The sequence below is a fragment of the Sapajus apella genome, unplaced genomic scaffold (genome assembly GCF_009761245.1).
Source record: "Sapajus apella isolate SASKATOON/1434 unplaced genomic scaffold, GSC_monkey_1.0 scaffold119, whole genome shotgun sequence".
NCBI classification, from domain to species: domain Eukaryota; kingdom Metazoa; phylum Chordata; class Mammalia; order Primates; family Cebidae; genus Sapajus; species Sapajus apella.
The window spans coordinates 2,762,440-2,781,557 of NW_022437059.1; the positions used below are offsets into that span (position 1 = coordinate 2,762,440).

A 19,118-nucleotide genomic window follows, 5' to 3' on the forward strand; every position below is an offset into this window, starting at 1 on the left:
TTCTGGTTATGACAGAGCAAGAAATGAATCGACTGTTCATGCCTGAAAAACAAATGCAGGAAGTAAGCAAGACAATGTCCTGACCAAGTAAACTGATTCATCAAAAATAAGTTGAACAATTGAGAAATATGAATTTTGATGATACTTGGAAAATCGGGTAATCTAAATTTGTCGTTTATATATAAGTAACCAAAAAATAGAGCACAGAGCGCTTTTCCTGATATGTTCTTTTCAAATTCATGAAACTAGTTAGTATGAGACTTTCAACCCCCAGCTCCAAAAAAATCCATCCTCTGCCATTGATTCAAGCAATTTCTTATCTGATCGATAGTTCACTACTCATTATATTTGTTTTCTGAAACAACTCTTTATTTAACCTGAGTTACTTTCTGTACACACTCTAAAAGAGATGATTTTTTTCATATATATATTTTTTTAAATAAAGATGGGGTTTCACCGTGTTGGTCAGGCTGATCTTGAACTCCCAACCTCAAGTGATCCACCCACATTGGCCTCCAAAGTGCTTGGATTACAGGCATGAGCCACCACGCCCGGCGAGATGATTCTTATGTACCCCCTTCTAGAATGATGAGTAACAAGCAAAAAGCTGGAATGGTTGAGCTCAAGGACTTGGGTTCAGGAGGGGGTACAAATACTGGAAGAGACTCAGAAAATGCAGACGGTAGAAAAAGTCATTAGAGAGTTACTAGAAGCTTGCTTTTTCTTACAGGTACCTCATAATTCACTGAATAAGTAGTTGTAGCGGACCAGAGGCCCCAAAAGGCTATCGGGGGCTTCAGATTCTTCTGTATCAAGGCACGTTGGGAAGTATAGCTGCCCTGGGGGTAAAAACAATAGAAACTAGAAAGAAAGCTCAATGTTCTAGAACTGTTATAGAAATACCTCAGACATGAAAGACTTAAACAAAAAGGATACTGAGGGAGGGCTCTCTGCAAAGATCTGGCCTCCTATACATATCTGCACTAGGAGGTGCTGTCCTGTATCTTGCTTAACTCTCTTACAAGGGAATTTATTCTCTATGTGGTTGTTATTAATTACATTCTCAGGAACAGAATATTGATTTTCTGTTACAGAAAGAAGTAAATGAAAAACAGAAGAGTACAACCTATGAAATTGAGGATGACAGAGGAAAAATGGATGTAGTGGGGACAGGACAATGTCACAATATCCCCTGTGAAGATGGAGATAAGCTCCATCTTTTCTGCTTCCGACTTAGAAAAAAGAACCAGATGTCAAAACTGATTTCAGAAATGCATAGTTTTATCGAGGTGAGAATTAAATAGGTAAATATTAGTTTTCCAAAGTGGAAATGATTTGCTTTAAGTTTTGGGAAAAACAGATTTGTGGGTGTTTATTTATTTTTTTTACGAAGCCTAGCAGAAGGCACGAGAAAACAGATGCTATCCTTGTACTCACATTTTATTTATTTATTTATCTATTTGAATGGGATGATATGATAGGAAGGATACAATTTTTAAAAGAAAGAAAAGCTGACCTTAATTGAAAAAAATTAAACTCTCAATTTTACATAAACTTTTATGTGATTGCAGGGTTGGGATTTAAGATCACCTGTTCTCCATTTGTGGACTGGAAAATGTTGTGTGTGTGTATGACACTTTGTAGTTTGTAACATTAAAATACACATGTATTTAGTGATCCATAAAATTTCCTAGCTTGAAAATTAAAATTATTTGCAAAGATCAAAATTATGTTTCACAGGCAAAGGTTTATGCAAAGGAAGCGCTCCAATTTGTTAATATGAATTCAGGTATTCACTTGTTAAGTTTCCTTACAGCACATGATTTTATACTGTTGCCATTTTGAATTTGTTGTTGTTGTTACAAATGGTAGCTTTGTTTAGGAACACAGTAGTTCAGCTAAATTATTTTAGTAATTACTTTTTTTTTATTGTACTTTAAGTTCTAGGGTACATGTGCAGATCTTGCAGGCTTGTTGCATAGATACACACATGAGATGGTGGTTTGTTGACGCCATCCTCCCGTCACCTACATCAGCCATTTCTCCCAGTGTTATCCTTCCCCAACCTCCCCGACTCCCGCTGTCCCTTCCTTAACCCCTCACCCCGCAACATACCCCAATGTGTGATGTTCCCCTTCCTGTGCCCATGTGTTCTCACTGTTCAACACCTGCCTATGAGTGAGAACATACAGTATTTGGTTTTCTGTTCTTGTGTCAGTTTGTTGAGAATGATGGTTTCCAGATTCATCCATGTCCCTACAATGGACATGAACTCATCGTTTTTGATGGCTGCATAATATTCCATGATGGATATGTGCCACATTTTCTTTGTCCAGTCTATCATCGATGGGCATTTGGGTTGGTTCCAGGTCTTTGCTATTGTAAACAGTGCCACAATGAACATACGTGTGCATGTGTCTTTATAATAGAACAATTTATAATACTTTGGATATATACCCCGTAATGGGTTTGCTGGGTCAAATGGAATTTCTATTTCTAGATCCTTGGGGAATCGCCACACTGTCTTCCACCATGGTTGAACTAATTTACACTCCCACCAACAGTTTAAAAGTGTTTCTATTTCTCCACATCCTCTCCACCATCTGTTGTCTCCATATTTTTTAATGATTGCCATTCTGACCAGCGTGAGATGGTATCTCAATGTGGTTTTGATTTGTATTTCTCAAATGACCAGTCACGATGACCTTTTTTTCATATGTTTCTTAGCCTCATAAATGTCTTCTTTTGAAAAGTGTCTGTTCATAGCCTTCACCCACTTTCGGGTGTGCATGTTTGTTTTTTTTTCCTGTAAATCTGTTTTAGCTCTTTGTAGATTCTGGATAGTAGCCCTTTGTCAGATGGGTAGCTTGCAAAAAGTTTTTCCCATTCTGTTGGCTGCCGGTTCACTCTAACGATTGTTTCTTTTGCTGTACAGAAACTTGCAGTTTAATTAGATCCCATTTGTCTATTTTGGCTTTTGTTGCGATTGCTTTTGGTGTTTTAGTCATGAAGTCCTTACCTATGTCTATGTCCTGAATGGTATTGCCTATGTTTTCTTCTAGGGTTTTTATGGTGTTAGGTCTTATGTTTAAATCTTTAATCAATCTGGAGTTAATCTTAGTGTAAGGTGTAAGGAATGGGTCCAGTTTCTGCTTTCTGCACATGGCTTGCCAGTTTTCCTAACACTATTTATTAAACAGGGAATCCTTTACCCATTGCTTTTTTTTGGTCAGATTTGTCAAAGATCAGATGGTTGTAGATGTGTGATATTGCTTCCAAGGCCTCTGTTCTGTTCCATTGGTCTATATCTCTGTTTTGGTACCAGTACCAGGCTGTTTTGATTACTGTAGGCTTGTAGTATAGTTTGAAGTCAGGTAGTGTGATGCCTCTTCTTTTTATTTAGAATTGTCTTGGCTATGCAGGCTCTCTTTTGGTTCTACATAAAGTTTAAAGTGGTTTTTTTCCAGCTCTGTGAAGAAGGTCAATGATAGCTTGATGAGGATAGCGTTCAATCTATACATTACTTTGGGCTGTGTGGCCATTTTCACAATATTGATTCTTCCTAACCATGAACATGGAATGTTTTTCCATTTATTTGTATCTTCTCTTATTTCATTGAGCAGTGGTTTATAGTTCTCCTTGAATAGGTCCTTTACCTCCTTTGTTAGTTGTATTCCTAGGTATTTTATTTTCTTTGTAGCAATTGTGAATGGCAGTTCGCTCATGATTTGGCTCTCTTTAAGTCTGTTATTGGTGTATAGGAATGCTTGTGATTTCTGCACATTGATTTTGTATCCTGAGACTTTGCTGAAGTTGCTTATCAGCTTTAGGAAATTTTGGGCAGAGACAATGGGGTCTTCTAAATACACAATCATGTCATCTGCAAATAGAGGCAATTTGACTTCCTCCTTTCCTAATTGAATATGGTTTATTTCTTTTTCTTGCCTGATTACCCTGCCTAGAACTTCCAACACTATATTGAATAGGAGTGATGAGAGAGGGCATCCTTGTCTATTGCCAGTTTTCAAGGGGAATTCTTCCAGTTTTTGTCCATTCAGTATGATATTGGCTGTGGGTTTGTCATAAATAGCTTTCACTATTTTGAGATACGTTCCATTGATACCTAGTTTATTGAAAGTTTTAGCATAAAGGGTCACTGAATTTTGTCGAAGGTCTTCTATGCATCTACTGAGATAATCATGTGGTTTTTGTCTTTGGTTCTGTTTATATGATGGATTATGTTTATAGATTGGCTTATGTTGAATAAGCCTTGCATCCCCAGTATGAAACCTACTTGATTGTCATGGATAAGCTTTTTGATGTGCTGTGCATTCAGTTTGCCAGTATTTTATTGAAGATTTTTGGATCAATGTTCATTATGGATATTGGCCTGAAGTTTTCTTTTTTAACTGTGTTTCTGCCAGGTTTTGGTATCAGGATGATGTTGGTCTCAGAAAATGAGAGGGAGGACGCCCTTTTTTTGTATTGTTTGGAATAGTTTCAGGAGGAGTGGTACCAGCTCCTCTTGGATATCGGGTAGAATTCATCTGGGAACCCGTCTGGACCTGGACTTTTTTTGGTTGGTAGGCTATTAATTGCTGCCTCAACTTCAGACCTTGTTATTGGTCTATTCAGGGTTTCAACTACTTCCTGATTTAGACTTGGGAGGACACAAGTGTCCAGGAATTTATCCATTTCTTCCAGATTTACTAATCTATGTGTATAGAGTTGTTTGTAGTAATCTCTTGATGGTAGTTTATATTTCTGTGGAATTGGTGGTGATATCCCCTTTATCATTTTTTATCACATCTATTCGATTCTTCCCTCTTTTCTTTTTTATTAGTCTGGCTAGGGGTATGTCTATTTTGTTGATCTTTTCAATAAACTAGCTTCTAGATTTATTGATTTTTTTTGAAGGGTTTTTTTGTGCCCTTATCTCCTTCAGTTCTGCTCTGATCTTAGTTATTTCTTGTCTTCTGCTAGCTTTTGAGTTATTTGATCTTGCTCCTTGAGCTCTTTCAATTTTGATGATAAGGTGTTGATTTTAGATCTTTCCTCACTTCTCATGTGGGCATTTATTGTTATAAATTTCCCTCTAGACACTGCTTTAAATGTGTCCCAGAGATTCTGGTACGTTGTGTCTTTGTTCTCATTGGTTTCAAAGAACATCTTTATTTCTGTCTTCTTTTCATTGTTTATCCATTTGTCATTCAGGAGCCAGTTGTTCAGTTTCCATGTAGTTGTGCAGTTTTGAGTGAGTTTCTTAATCCTGATTTCTAATTTGATTGCACTGTGGTCTGCGAGACTGTTATGATTTCTGTTCTTTTGCATTTGCTGAGGAGTGATTTACTTCCAATTATGTGATCGATTTTAGGGTAAGTGCGATGTGGTGCTGAGAAGAATGTATATTCTGTGGATTTGGAGTAGAGAGTTCTGTAGATGTCTATTAGGTCTGCTTGGTCCTGATCTGCGTTCAAGTCCTGGATATCCTTGTTGATTTTCTGTCTCCTTGATCTGTTTAATATTGACAGTGGAGTGTTAAAGTCTCCCACTATTAATGTGTGGGAGTCTAAGTCTCTTAGTAGGTTGTTAAGAACATGCTTTATGTATCTGGGTGCTCCTGTATTGGGTGCATATATATTTAGGCTAGTTAGCTCTTCTTGTTGCATTGATCCTTTTACCATTATGTAATGCCCTTCTTTATCTCTTTTGATCTTTGTTGGTTTAAAGACCATTTTATCAGAGACTAGGATTGCAATTCCTGCTTTTTTTTGCTGTCCCTTTGCTTGGTAAATCTTCTTCCATCCCTTTCTTTTGAGTGTGTGTATATCTTTGCTTATGAGATGGGTCTCTTGGATATAGCACACCGATGGGTCTTGACTAAAAAGTTTGCCAATCTGTGTCTTTTGATTGGGGCATTTAGGTCATTAACATTTAACGTTAATATTGTTATGTGTGAATTTGATCCTGCCATTTTGTTACTGGCTGGTTGTTTTGCCCATGAGTTGACGCAGTTTCTTCATTGCGTCCTTGGTCTTTACCATTTGGTATGTTTTTGCAGTGGCTGGTACTAGTTGTTCCTTTACATGTTTAGTGCTTCCTTCAGGAGTTCTTGTAAGGCAGTTCTGGTGGCGACAAAATCCCTCAGCAATTGCTTGTCTGTAAAAGATTTTATTTCTCCTTTACTTATGAAGCTTAGTTTGGCCGGATGTGAAATTCTGGGTTGAAAGTTATTTTCTTTAAGGATGTTGAATATTGGCCCCCACACTCTTCTGGCTTGTAGGGTTTCTGTGGAGAGATCTGTTGTGAGTCTGATGGGCTTCCCTTTGTGGGTGACCCGTCCTTTCTCTCTAGCTACCCTTAGGATTTTTTCCTTCATTTCAGCCCTGGTGAATCTGAAGATTATATGCCTTGGGGTTGCTTTTCTTGAGGAATATATGGTGTTCCCTGTATTTGAATGTTGGTCTGCCTTGTTAGGTTGGGGAAGCTCTCCTGGTTAATATCCTGCAGAGTGTTTTCCAGCTTGGATTCATTCTCCTCATCATGTTTAGGTACACCAATCAAGCGTAGGTTAGGTCTTTTCACATAATCCCATATTTCTTGGAGGCTTTGTTCATTTCTTTTCACTCTTTTTTCTCTAATCTTGCCTCCTCATTTTATTTCATTGAGTTGATCTTCAATCTCTGATATCCTTTCTTCTGCTTAATCCATTCGGCTATTGAAACTTGTGTATGCTTCATGAAGTTATCGTGCTGTGTTTTTCAGCTCCATCAAGTTGTTTATGTTCTTCTCTAAGCTTGTTATTCTAGTTAGCATTTTGTGTAACCATTTTTAAAGGTTTTTAGATTATTTGCATTGGGTTAGAACATGTTCCTTTAGCTCAGGGAAGTTTGTTATTACCCACCTTCTTAAGCCTGCTTCTGTCAATTTGTCAAAGTCATTCTCCATCCTGTTTTGTTTTCTTGCTGGTGAGGAGTTGTGATACCTTGGAGGAGGAGAGGCGTTCTGTTCTTTGATGATTTTATCCTTTTTTGTGCTGTTTTCTTCCCATCTTTGTGGATTTATCTGCCTTTGAAGTTGGTGATTTCAGATGGAGTCTCTGAGTGGGTGTCGTTTCTGTTGATGTTGAGGCTATTTCTTTCTGTTTTTATTTGTTTGTTTTCCTTCTAACAGTCAGGCCTCTCTGCCGTAGGACTGTTGGAGGTCCACTCCAGACCTTGTTTGCCTGGGAATCACCCAGGGCAGCTGCAGAGCAGTGAGGATTGTTGCCTGATCTTTCCTCTGGTTGCTTTGTCTCAGAAGGTTACCCATGAGGTGTCAGCCTGAGCTCTCCTGTGTGAGGCGTTTTTTTTGGTTATACAGGGCAGGGAGCCCCTTGAGGAGGCAGTTTGTCCCTTGTCTGCCTGCAGAGGTACTGCTGGGCTGCCTCGTACTCAGTTCAGTTGCTGTGTAGACTTTCACACTTCGGGCACTCACGGTTTTTCAGCTGTCTCCTGGAGCCTGCAGCAGCAACCCACTTCCTTCAAAGGTGCCATTTTGAATGTTCTACTCACGTTTAAATAGAGAAACGTATTAAGATATATTAAGAGAATTAAGCCTTCAAAAGGTTATAGAACTCATGCTAAAAAAATAAAATATTTGAAGAAATTAGGAGGGTAGGGAACCAATCTAACATAGTGGTCAAAAGCAAGGGCTTTGGAGTAGGATAGATTTGGTCCACATCTGGCACATTTGTTTCCTGATATTAGGAAAATGCCTTAAATGTTTCTCATAAGATTGGTTTAAAAATTAAATGAGATAATGGATATACATTTCTTATCCCATTGCCTTGTATATTATGGGAAATCAATATGCAATAGGTACTATTGCTCTTAGCAAGATAAAGACAAACATGGGAAAGATTTCTAGGCAGAGAAAATGTTACATGCAAATGTTAAAAATGTGAAACAGCATAGTGAGTTATATATAACAATGGTATATGTAGAAAGGTATAGGGAAATGATGCAAGACAGGTAAAAAGCAGCCCTCCAGCAAGCTGGCTTTTGTCATAAAGATCGAAATGGAGTCTCCAATGTAAAAGCATCAGTACGTTAATATTGAAAGATTTTAGGAAGAAGAATGCTTGATGATTTCACATTTTAGGAAAAAAAAATATTCTGATAATTGCCTGAAGGGATACATTAGAGAGACCATGTTTGGAAGTAATGAGGCCTATTAGAATCTAATAAAGGATGGTATTCTCACAAATGAAAAGATGTTGTGCTTCCTCTAATATTGAAAGCCATTAAACAGAAAATGAATACTTTCAGGTAAAGAAAAAAACAAACCCGAGAAATTATAACCCCAAGAGCATGAAACTACCTCCGGAGCAGAGTCAGCTTCTAAATACTTCAGAGGCCAGCACAACCCTCCCTGAGAGCCATCCTCAGACTCCTCAGATGCCACCAATAACCGCATCCAGAAGTTCCATCATCAAGGTACAATTTCCTGGGTCCCATGCCTCCCGTCTCCCAACCGTAATTCACAGGGATTATTAGACTGTTGCTGTAATCTCTGTGTATAATCTCGGTATGAAATTATGACACTGAATCATTTATTCAGTTCATACAGTGAGATAGCATGACGTTATAATCTTTACTATCTAAAAGGCATTCATTTATATAGTGATTGCTGACCTCAAGAGGATTACTATCTTGTATTGCTCCAGTTGTAGAGAGGGTAAGGGAGAGTGGCCAGGTAAGCAGAGATGAAGACAAAAATGTGTTCAGATGCTATATTCCAGTTTCTTTTACCCATTTCCCCTTTGCTTACTTGTAATATTTCTGATTTTATTTCCATAGTTCCAAGTTTCTACCCACATTACGTATTTTGACACATGCTATTTTCTTGATGGTTATCTATTTCTCCAATCTCATCATTGGTGGGAATCTCAAGTTTTATGTTCCAACTTAAATTTTTTCCTCTGGAAAGTTCTCACTGATACAAGATACTGGAACTGATGTGTCTCCTATTCTTTGCTTTCACAGGGTCTCCTGTCAATAAGATTAAATTACTAATTTCACCAAAGTAAACAGAGAGATTTATTTTATAAGATGTTCCTCATACTTCCTTGATCTGAGATTTTCCTTTACAGGGTCAGCATAGCTCAAGTTATATCTGTGGATGAGAGCAAACCTAAAAAAAAAAAACAGTCTACAACATGGAACAACAATAACAATAATTATATTTCTACTTTTTCAGCACTTAACTAGGTGTTGATTCTTATATGTTGTTCCTGATATACAATATCTCATTCTTTCTTCATAACTATCAGGAGGATACTACTTTCTGCCCCAATTCACATAGAAGAAAATAGAGGTACACCAAGGTTAAAAATCTTCCTCAAACTTTCAAAGAACGCTAGAGTCATGGTTTATATCCAGTCTTATTGAAACCTAAAACTTGAAAAATTAATGTTGATATGTGGCTTTAGATTAGAAGTTTACGTATGCTGCATTAGTAATTTATTTATTGCTTGTATAAAGGTTTCATACCCCATGCTTTGTAAACCTTCTGATAAAAAATGTGGTGACCATGGGTGATCAGAATGTGTTCTAATAAGTAAAACACTCTCCAGAAGTAGAATCTTTTCATTTGCATCTCTAACAGAGTACATTTTCTGTATTAAATAAATGAATGCCAGAAGTGGTATAGCTGTGGAAATTAAACTAATATTAATAAATAACAAAAAAGGTAAAATATAGTGAAAATAAAGGAAGTTATACTTCATTGCCTTTGGTACAGGGTATTTTAAAAAATCACTTACTTGGTAATGCCAAGGTAAATTCTTGAATATTTCTAAATATATTTGAGACCCTTGAAGCATTCTAGCTGGCTGATGCAGACTACAAAACAGCAGAATTCTGTATCTGGAATTGTGGATTTTAAAGAATCTTTCTGGCAAAGTGATGATCAAAATATCTAAAGCAACATAGAGCTGGGTTTCCTGGAGCCTGAAGAGCTCCGAGAAAGAAAAAGAGTAATTTAATCAAATAAAATGTATGTGATTAAATTTCTCACTGGTAATTAAGTATATTCATTGACACTCTACTAGATTCTGTGGCTTTTGATATTTACAAGATAGACGTTCATGAAATCCTTCCTGACTCAAGAGGATTACTGTCTTCTGTTGGTCCAGGTGTGGAGAGAGATCGGGGGAAGTAGCCAGATGAAGCAAGATGAATACAAGAATGTGTTTATTATCTATATTCCAGTTACCTTTCATCCTTTCACTTCGTTCATGACCACACTCCAGGTTTTATTTTAATCCGTCCACGCTCTTTCCCAAATCAGAAGCTTTAGCATAGAGATTGCTCCCTTTGCTGGGATCACTTTTCCAGGCTCTTCTCTAACCCAGCTTTCCACAGGTGATAGCCTAAATCCATTCCTAGGGAAGTGCTCATTGGTACCCACATTTCGGATTAGATGAGATCCTCCGATTGTTGGTTCTTTCTGGCCCTCCATTTATGAGCTTTCCTAGCTCCCTTTACTTTTTCTAATAGCATTTGAACAATTGGAGTGTGGGGGTGATTTCCCTTTCTATACCATAAGCCCAGGTGGTAGGTAGCATCTACCCCAGAGGAACTGAATACAAGAGGGGAAAGAGAGTCAGTTCATGCTATGTGCATCAATTCTTATTCCAGATTACCTTTTGCTCAGCAGTGATATGATCCTTGTAGTCACCTGCACTGAGGGTTCAGAAGCCTGTGTCTGTGGTGAAAGGGCAGGAAACTTGGAGGAAAAATGAAAGTATTAAATCACTATTTTTTATAGTTGTTTTTCACTCAAGTCCCAAGCTGCATTCTGACCCAGCGGCAGATACCCCCAGCCACCACGTACACACTCTGGAAGCTTGCTTTCTATATATGCAAGGATTTTATATATATAAGGATTCTCTATTTTGATTTTTTTTGGTTTGTTTTCATTGTTGTAGTTTGTAGTTAGCTTCAAAAAGCTGTATTTCCCTCCATCGTTTATGCAGGTGTTGTTTGAGGAATAGAACCTGTGTCTTTTTGCCATCTTGGCACAGGTGGCTATGGAAGGAGCCCTTGCTTAGTCATTGCAACCTAAGATCCATATTCTTTGTGCCTTTTCAGTGACTTAAGTGGCATCTTCAAATAACTATGCTCTTATCACTCATATTTCTTTGAAAGGCTTATGTGAGAATTTCTAAGTCGCACCTGGTAAAATATGAATCACAACCCTTGCTACAGCTATACAAATTGTTGTGCTATATGTGAACTTTCTTGGAGCACAGGAATCCTAGGAGTATCTTATCCCTTCATGGCCTCATTGCACCTAAACACACAATGCAGCCATTCTTCTTGGGTGTCCAGCTATTGTCTATAAATACAGTGTCTGTCTAACTACTTTCTTGGTGCCTCCCCAGATGAGCATAGTCTTGTTACACTGATCAGAGGGTTTCCCAAAGATTTACTCTATGGTATGCATTCTATATGCGTTGGGATTTAGAAAAGCAGCCTATTCTTATCATTGATTTCTTCTGTTCTGTACACCTAAAGCCAGAAACACAAATTGACATCAATCAGGAGCAGGGATGGTAGGGGAGATAATTTACTCTGAGAAAAAAAAAAATTAGTTAGTGATTTAAAACATTATTCAACCAAAGATTATGTTTTCCTCATCTAAATTCTACTCTTGTTGTGGGACTGTTTTACTTAACTGAATTTGAGAAGATAATACTTCAAGGTGTTCTTGTCAGTAAGTGGCAGAAGTGAATAGAGAAGTTTCTTGAATAAAAGGCTGCCCATACCAACTCAATCTAGGGTTTCCATCAACAAGGTAAACAGAATATGAGATAGCAGTTAATCAGAGCAGGCATACAAATCCCCACAGAGACAGTATAATAATAGTGACATAAATTTTATTTATTTTTTTTCTTTTTTGAGACGGAGTTTTGCTCTTGTTACCCAGGCTGGAGTGCAATGGCGCGATCTCGGCTCACCGCAACCTCCGCCTCCCGGGTTCAGGCAATTCTCCTGCCTCAGCCTCCTGAGTAGCTGGGATTACAGGCATGCACCACCATGCCCAGATAATTTTTTGTATTTTTAGTAGAGATGGGGTTTCACCATGTTGACCAGGATGGTCTCGGTCTCTTGACCTCGTGATCCACCCGCCTCGGCCTCCCAAAGTGCTGGGATTACAGGCGTAAGCCACCGCGCCCAGCCCTGTATTTCTACTTTTTAAGCACTTACTAGGTGCTGGTTTTAAAACCTGTGTTCTTTATGTATATTATTGCATTCTTTCCTCATAACAGTCATGATTGATGCTATTCTCAGCCTCGTTTTACATAAGAGACAACTAAGATAGAGTTTAAAAATATTCCCCCAAATTCACAAAGACAGTGAGTGTGCTAAATGTAAATTATGTGTACTTTACGTACTTTTTCTTATTCATTCTTCCTTACACCACCCCCAGATGATGTTACTGTTATTCACATTTCACATTTCTAAACACTGAGAATCTTGGGGGTTAAAACTCTACTCAAGCTAATAATGATTTTTAGTGTTAGAGGCAAGATTCAAATCCAGCCTTAATGAACTCTAAAGCTTGAGCATTTAATGGTCACATATTGCCTCCAAAGTCAGAACATAGATGTTAAATGTCTCATATATTTACATATATTTAAAATTAGACATTGTTTCTGTTTGAGTTTGTTTTCATAATCTAGTTTCTGCAAGGCTCCTAATGAAAAATGAGATGCTATAAGTCTCTGTATCATCCTGTCTTTCACACTGTCATGTTAAGACCCCGTGTTCATCTGCACCCAATAATCAGATGCTGTGTCTTCAGTGAACAGGCAGGCATCTTGAAGCTAAGTCAAAAGGAAAATTAGATGACAGCTTTCCAAGCTAGTGTCTCATCTAAGTGCCAACTGCACTGTGACCACACTGTTTGCTAAGCACTCATTTGTGTGTACCAGTTGAAGACGGGCGTCCTATGTACAGAGTTCTCAGTTTTTCATGTTGTTTTGTTGTTGTTGTTACTGTTTTATTTGACTAGTAAATTCCAAAATTTATATTTCCCTGTATACTTTCTTTTTTTTTTTTTTTTGCGATGGGGTTTTGCTCTTGTTACCCAGGCTGGAGTGCAACGGTGCGATCTCGGCTCACCGCAACCTCTGCCTCCTGGGTTCAGGCAATTCTCCTGCTTCAGCCTCCTGAGTAGCTGGGATTACAGGCACGCGCCACCGTGCCCAGCTAATTTTTTTGTATTTTTAGTAGAGACGGGGTTTCACCATGTTGACCAGGATGGTCTCGATCTCTTGACCTCGTGATCCACCCGCCTCGGCCTCCCAAAGTGCTGGGATTACAGGCGTGAGCCACCGCGCCCGGCCCTCCCTGTATACTTTCTAAGAGTTTGATGTGTTGTATCCCTATACATGCCTGTTTGCCATCTTGCTTCAGGTGGATAGACAGAGCCTGTACCTAGTAAAGTCATTATCCACTCTTCTCCACTATTTCAAGGAAAACTGAACATCTTGGGACAGTCAATTTTCAGATGCATAATGACTTGAAAGAAAGTTAGTGACATTTTCAAAGTTCCCGATTGCCTAAATATGTGATACAGCAATTTCTGCAGCCATAGAAATCATTATGCTATGCCTAAAGAACCTAGGACAGGGATCCTAGAAAGAGACACATGTCTCCATGGCCGCCAACACTTAATAACACAATGCATTACTTCTGCTTTGGTGACCAGCCCAAAGGTTGTCTCACCACTGACTCTTAAGACTCACCAGTTGAGCAGGACAGCCTTGTCCTTACTCCTCATGGGTTCTCCCAAAGATTTTGTGTATAACATAGGTTCATTGTACTTTTGGATTCAAAACCTGAAGAAGACAGAAGCATAACCTTTAGTCATGACTCTTCTAAAGCGTAGATCACATAATGGCCTGAATCATGATCAGGTATGGTAGCAGGGATTAATTACTGTGAGGAAAACCATCAGCTATTATATCAAAATATTACTTAGCCAAATCTATGATTTTAGGCACTCAAATACTGCTGACATAATGAGAATATTTGTTTCAACTTGTTTTGAAAAGAAAATTACTCAAGACAGTTTTATCAATGATATTAGGCTGCCACATTGTAGAAGGGAATAAAAAAGGTTCTTTGGTAATCTGCCTGTACCTCCTCAGTCAGGAGCTCCCTACAACTAGGTCAACATAAAGCATTAAATATCTTTAAATAGGGCAGACATAAAAAACAACACTGCACAGAACATAAAATAACAATGAAAAGATTTTTCTGCTTATGAAGCATTTATTGGATGCTGGTCTATAAAAACCGTGTTTATTACAAAATTATGTCATATATTTGTCATTGTATCTCCATAAAGATTCAGTTTTTATCTTCTTGCACATATGAGAATCGTGAGATACAAAGATGTTAAAAATATCTTTCAGGCTAATAAAAATAATTAGTTTTAGAGGAAGGATTCATGTCCAGCTTTAGTCAACTAAAAAACTTTGGTAATTATGCAAATATATTTCTTCCAATGCAGGAGAGTATATATTAAAACTTCTGCAATATATCCGTAAATATTCGTATACATAGTGTTGAATTTTGCATTTGTTTTCATAACCCAGATGCTTCAAGACAGAGTAAGGTGCATAAGGGGCCTATAGGCTTGGGTGTTCTCACTAGGAAGCCATAATCAACAAGCAGGTTTTATAGCCCCTTTTCAATCTGTTTAAGGACCAGAGAAATACATTTTATAGACAGGTCTCTCTCATATTAGACATAGGTCTCAATCTGTCGCTCAGTTTGGAGTGCAGTGGCGCAATCATAGCTCACTGCAGCCTCAAACACCTGGCCTCAAGGGATCTTCCTGCTTCAGCCTCTCAAGTAACTGGGACTAAAAGTGCACACTACTAAGCCTGGCTAATTTTTAAAAATGTTTTGCAGAGATGAGGTCTTGCTTTATTGCCCAGGCCGATCTTGAACTCTTGGCCTCAAGTGATCCTCCTGCCTCAACCTCCTGAGTTGCTGGGGTTACATGGGCAAGCCACTACACCCAGTGTGAATATTCTTAAAGTCTTCCATTAGTGACATAAAGTAAGTTATACCTTACTTTAATAAGGTATAAAAAGACAGGTGCTGTGAATGCCTTAGTGGAATCTGGAATGATCCTGATTACTGTTGGGAATCCGGAAGGATTCTGAATACCTGATGCACAGCACAGGACAAACAGAATCCTGCCCCTGCAACTGTGCTTTCAGGGAATGCTCCCGTCAAAGGGAGAATCAGTATGCCCAAACAACCAACACATGAGTTTCCTTGAACCTGAAGAACGAATGACAGGAATCTATTTGTATACTTGCTTGATGAGAATGGCTTCTATCACTTTGGTTAAGGTTGTTCTTTAGTTTGCTGCCTGATAAGCTGGGTGGGTTATTTAACAAAAATAACGTCAATGGAGGGGCTTAACAAAGTTGGCCTAGATGGGTTTTCAGCAGAAATAGAGCCAGGACCCTATCACACACCAATGAAATTTCATCAACAGGATGAAGGCTGTAATGCTGGTTTGTAAGTGTACAGTTGAAGAAGTTAGGATATCTAAATTTATACACTTCTTCCATAGAAAATACCAGAGAGATGATAGTGAGAACAGAATAAAAGGAAAAATAACTTTAAGAAAACAAAACATATATAGATATGGACATGGATATATTAGGTTTTTATTTTTATTTTTATTTTTATTCAGACAGAGTCTTGCTCTGTCACCTAGGCTGGAATGCAGTGACACGATCTCGGCTCACTGCAACCTCCGCTTCTCGGGTTCGAGCAATTCTCCTGCCTGAGCCTCCCGAGTAGCTGGGAGTACCGGTGCACACCACTATGCCAGGCTAATTGTTTGTATTTTTAGTAGAGATGGGGTTTCACCATGTTGGCCAGGCTGGTCTTGAACTCCTCATCTCAGGCGATCTGCCTGTCTCAGCCTCACAAAGTACTGGGATTACAGTTGTGAACCACCGTGCCCAATGGGTTTTATTTCTTGTGAAAACCACAAGACTGAAAAAAAAAAAAATCAGTCTTTTCCAGAGAACACGGAGGCCAGAATCACCGCAGTTGATGACTCTAATAGAATAAAATCTTCTCAAGATGTGAGTCTGCGTCTGCAAACTCCTGGCTTCAGAAAACCTCCAGGAGTAAGCTCTCCTCAGACTTCACAGGAAATTACATAAACCCCATGCAGCCATTTCTGAGCCAAATCACCAACCTACTATTATCCTTCTTTGTGCCTCTTTAAAGGTGTATTTGCCTTGTATAACGCAGTGGGAACATTGCTGAGGAGGTACAAATTAGAGCAAACATTTTGAAAACTAATTTGGAGCTATCTTAAACCTGAAGACATGCATACTTTACCAATGCTGCAAGTCTGACTGGGCCTATGATTATGTAAAGAAGTATACAGATACTCACAGCAGCAGCATGTGAACTGGCAAAATCTTGGAAGCACCCATGACCTATGTCAAGAAAATGGGTAAATTATGAAACGTTATGTTGAATTGAAATCAAACAAGCTACAGATGTATGCATCACAGATGCATAAGGGCCATATAATAATTGGAAAAAGCAAATCACAGTACATTGTAAATAGTATAATAACATTTTTGTAAGCTCTGAAACTAATAAAACCAAATATCATATTGCTTGAAATAAATGAATCGTGGGGTAAAAGGTATTTTTTTTTTTTAAGATGGGGTTTCACCATGATGGCCAGGCTGGTCTTGAACTCCTGACCTCAGGTGATCCACCCACCTCAGCCTCCCAAAGTGCTAGGATTACAGGCGTGAGCCACCGTGCCTGGCCAGTAAAAGGTATTTTTAAAGCTATTCATCATGATTCAAGACTGTGCTTACCTCTGGGAGCTAAAGCCGGTAGAAGATGGGCTCCGAGGGCAGCATGCTGGAAATCTTTTCTTTTTTAAATAGTGTTTTCATAGCTATTCATGCTACCAAGTATGTCGTTTTAAACGCTGAACAAAAATTTTATGTTCTAAATTTAAAAACATACTTCTTTAAATAAGATTCCATTACTACATGTGGCGTACTTAAATAGAGAAACATTTGTAATAAAATGATTTTCATCTTACCTTGATCTGGCGTATCCATCAACAGAGTCGACATAAAGCATGGGAAATGCGTGCATCAGGCAGAAATACAAATCCTGGACAGGCGATTATTAACAATGGCAATAATTATATTTCTGCTTATTGGGCATTTTACTGAGGTCTAGGCTTTAAACTTATTAGCTAGGTATATTATGAGACTCATTCTTCATTACAACCCCATACATATGATATTTTTAGTCTCTATATATCAGAACACTAGCATTCATAGTTCTGGAATAATGTTGTGTGAGAGAGAAGATTTTAAATTGTCTCTAGTGTATTTTTATGTATGCGTACACTAACATTTCAGAATAGACAGTGTCAGGATTGGGTTTGTGTAGCCTGAACTCTGCAGCCTTTCTTTTTCTTTCTTTTTTTTTTTTTTTTTTTTTTTGAGACGAAGTTTCTCTCTTGTTACCCAGGCTGGCGTGCAATGGCGCGATCTCGGCTCACCGCAACCTCCACCTCCTGGGTTCAGGCAATTCTCCTGCCTCAGCCTCCTGAGTAGCTGGGATTACAGGCACGCACCACCATGCCCAGTTAATTTTTTTTTTTTTGTATTTTTAGTAGAGACGGGGGTTTCACCATGTTGACCAGGATTGTCTCGATCTCTTGACCTCGTGATCCACCCGCCTTGGTCTCCCAAAGTGCTGGGATTACAGGTGTGAGCCACCGTGCCTGGCAGCAGCCTTTCAATGACGGAGGAGATACACAAGAGTGGTCAGAGTCTGTTCGCGTTGAGAGCCACAGCGCTGCAGCAGCCTCCTGCAGCCCTCTCACCTACCACTTTTTCAGCAAATGTTGCAAGAGAATTATATTAGTGAAAATCACAAGTGTGAAAATGACAAATTGAAATCACATGTAAATGGTTAGAAATGAGTTTTCACTGTTATAATTAATGATAGTCAAAGTATATGATTTTGCAGACACTCTCTGCCCTTGTTTGCACGAAATATAAGAAGCCAGCTACTGGGAATTCCCCAGGTGGAACCTGGAACCTCTGTGATGACTATTGAGAATCCTGATGAATTCAGGTTGCCTCCTATAGACAGCAAGGGGCTGCATAATCCTGCCTCTGGAACTGTAGCTTCGAGAGAATCCTTGCAGCAAAGATCAGTTTGCTGAACAAAAAGATGGAAAGGTTGGTGTTCTAGAGCCTGAAGAGCAGATAACTGTTACCTGTATGTGTACTCATTTGATGAGGCAGGATTACTTGTAAATACTCCTCAGTTTGGCTGATTTTACTCTGAGACATGCTCTCGTTATCAGGGAGTGTTATCTACCAAAAAATGACACTAAAAGGTATGCTTAACTAAGTGGTCTCACATCAGCATACAACACAGAAAGATCCCAGAATCTAAGAGCAGTGAAAGAAATGTCAGTCATCTGAGTCTTGACCATTTCAGACCAAAGACTATAGTACTGGTCCTGTGTATGCTGAAATGTGGGCCAGGGAAACTAAAGTTATGTCAGTATCCAGAGACATTAGCAGAAGGAAGAGTCTGTAAGAAGGGGGATTTTGAAAATATCATATAGGGAGTCCATACCTACTCATTAATAGCTCAGACCCATGTTTTTTGCCTTCTACTTCAAAGACGTAAGTGAATATCCCTGGAAATTCCAATTTCTTATACATCCTGGCTTAAAAGGGACATGTGATGTTTTCTTAGGTCCAGCCCTTCTAAATAAGCAACATGTCCATTTCTGTAGCCATAGAAGTTATTCTGCTGCACCTAAACCTCCTTTAGCTTAGGAATCCCAGCCAGGGTCATATGTTTTCCACAATCAGTTTGTCTGTTTTCCCTCTGGTGTCCAGCTAGCCCCATAGGAGGCAAAACCTGTCTACTTACTTTCTTTTTTTTTTTTTTTTTTTTTAATTTAGGCGCATACTATATCTGGTATGCTTTCTACAGAATCCAGTAGCTCTGCAGGAAAGC

At 38.7% G+C, this 19,118-nt stretch overlaps 1 protein-coding gene across 2 annotated transcripts in view; it reads left to right on the forward strand.

Moving 5' to 3' along the window:
* LOC116538390 (gamma-interferon-inducible protein 16-like) overlaps positions 1-19,118 on the forward strand; it is a 33,167-nt gene that overhangs the window by 9,143 nt on the left and 4,906 nt on the right. For both annotated transcript variants that reach the window (XM_032260764.1, XM_032260765.1), the window contains 2 exons: positions 1,095-1,289; positions 8,310-8,477. In XM_032260764.1, coding sequence (XP_032116655.1) covers positions 1,095-1,289; positions 8,310-8,477 — 363 coding nt within the window. The remainder of the gene's footprint in view (positions 1-1,094; positions 1,290-8,309; positions 8,478-19,118) is intronic.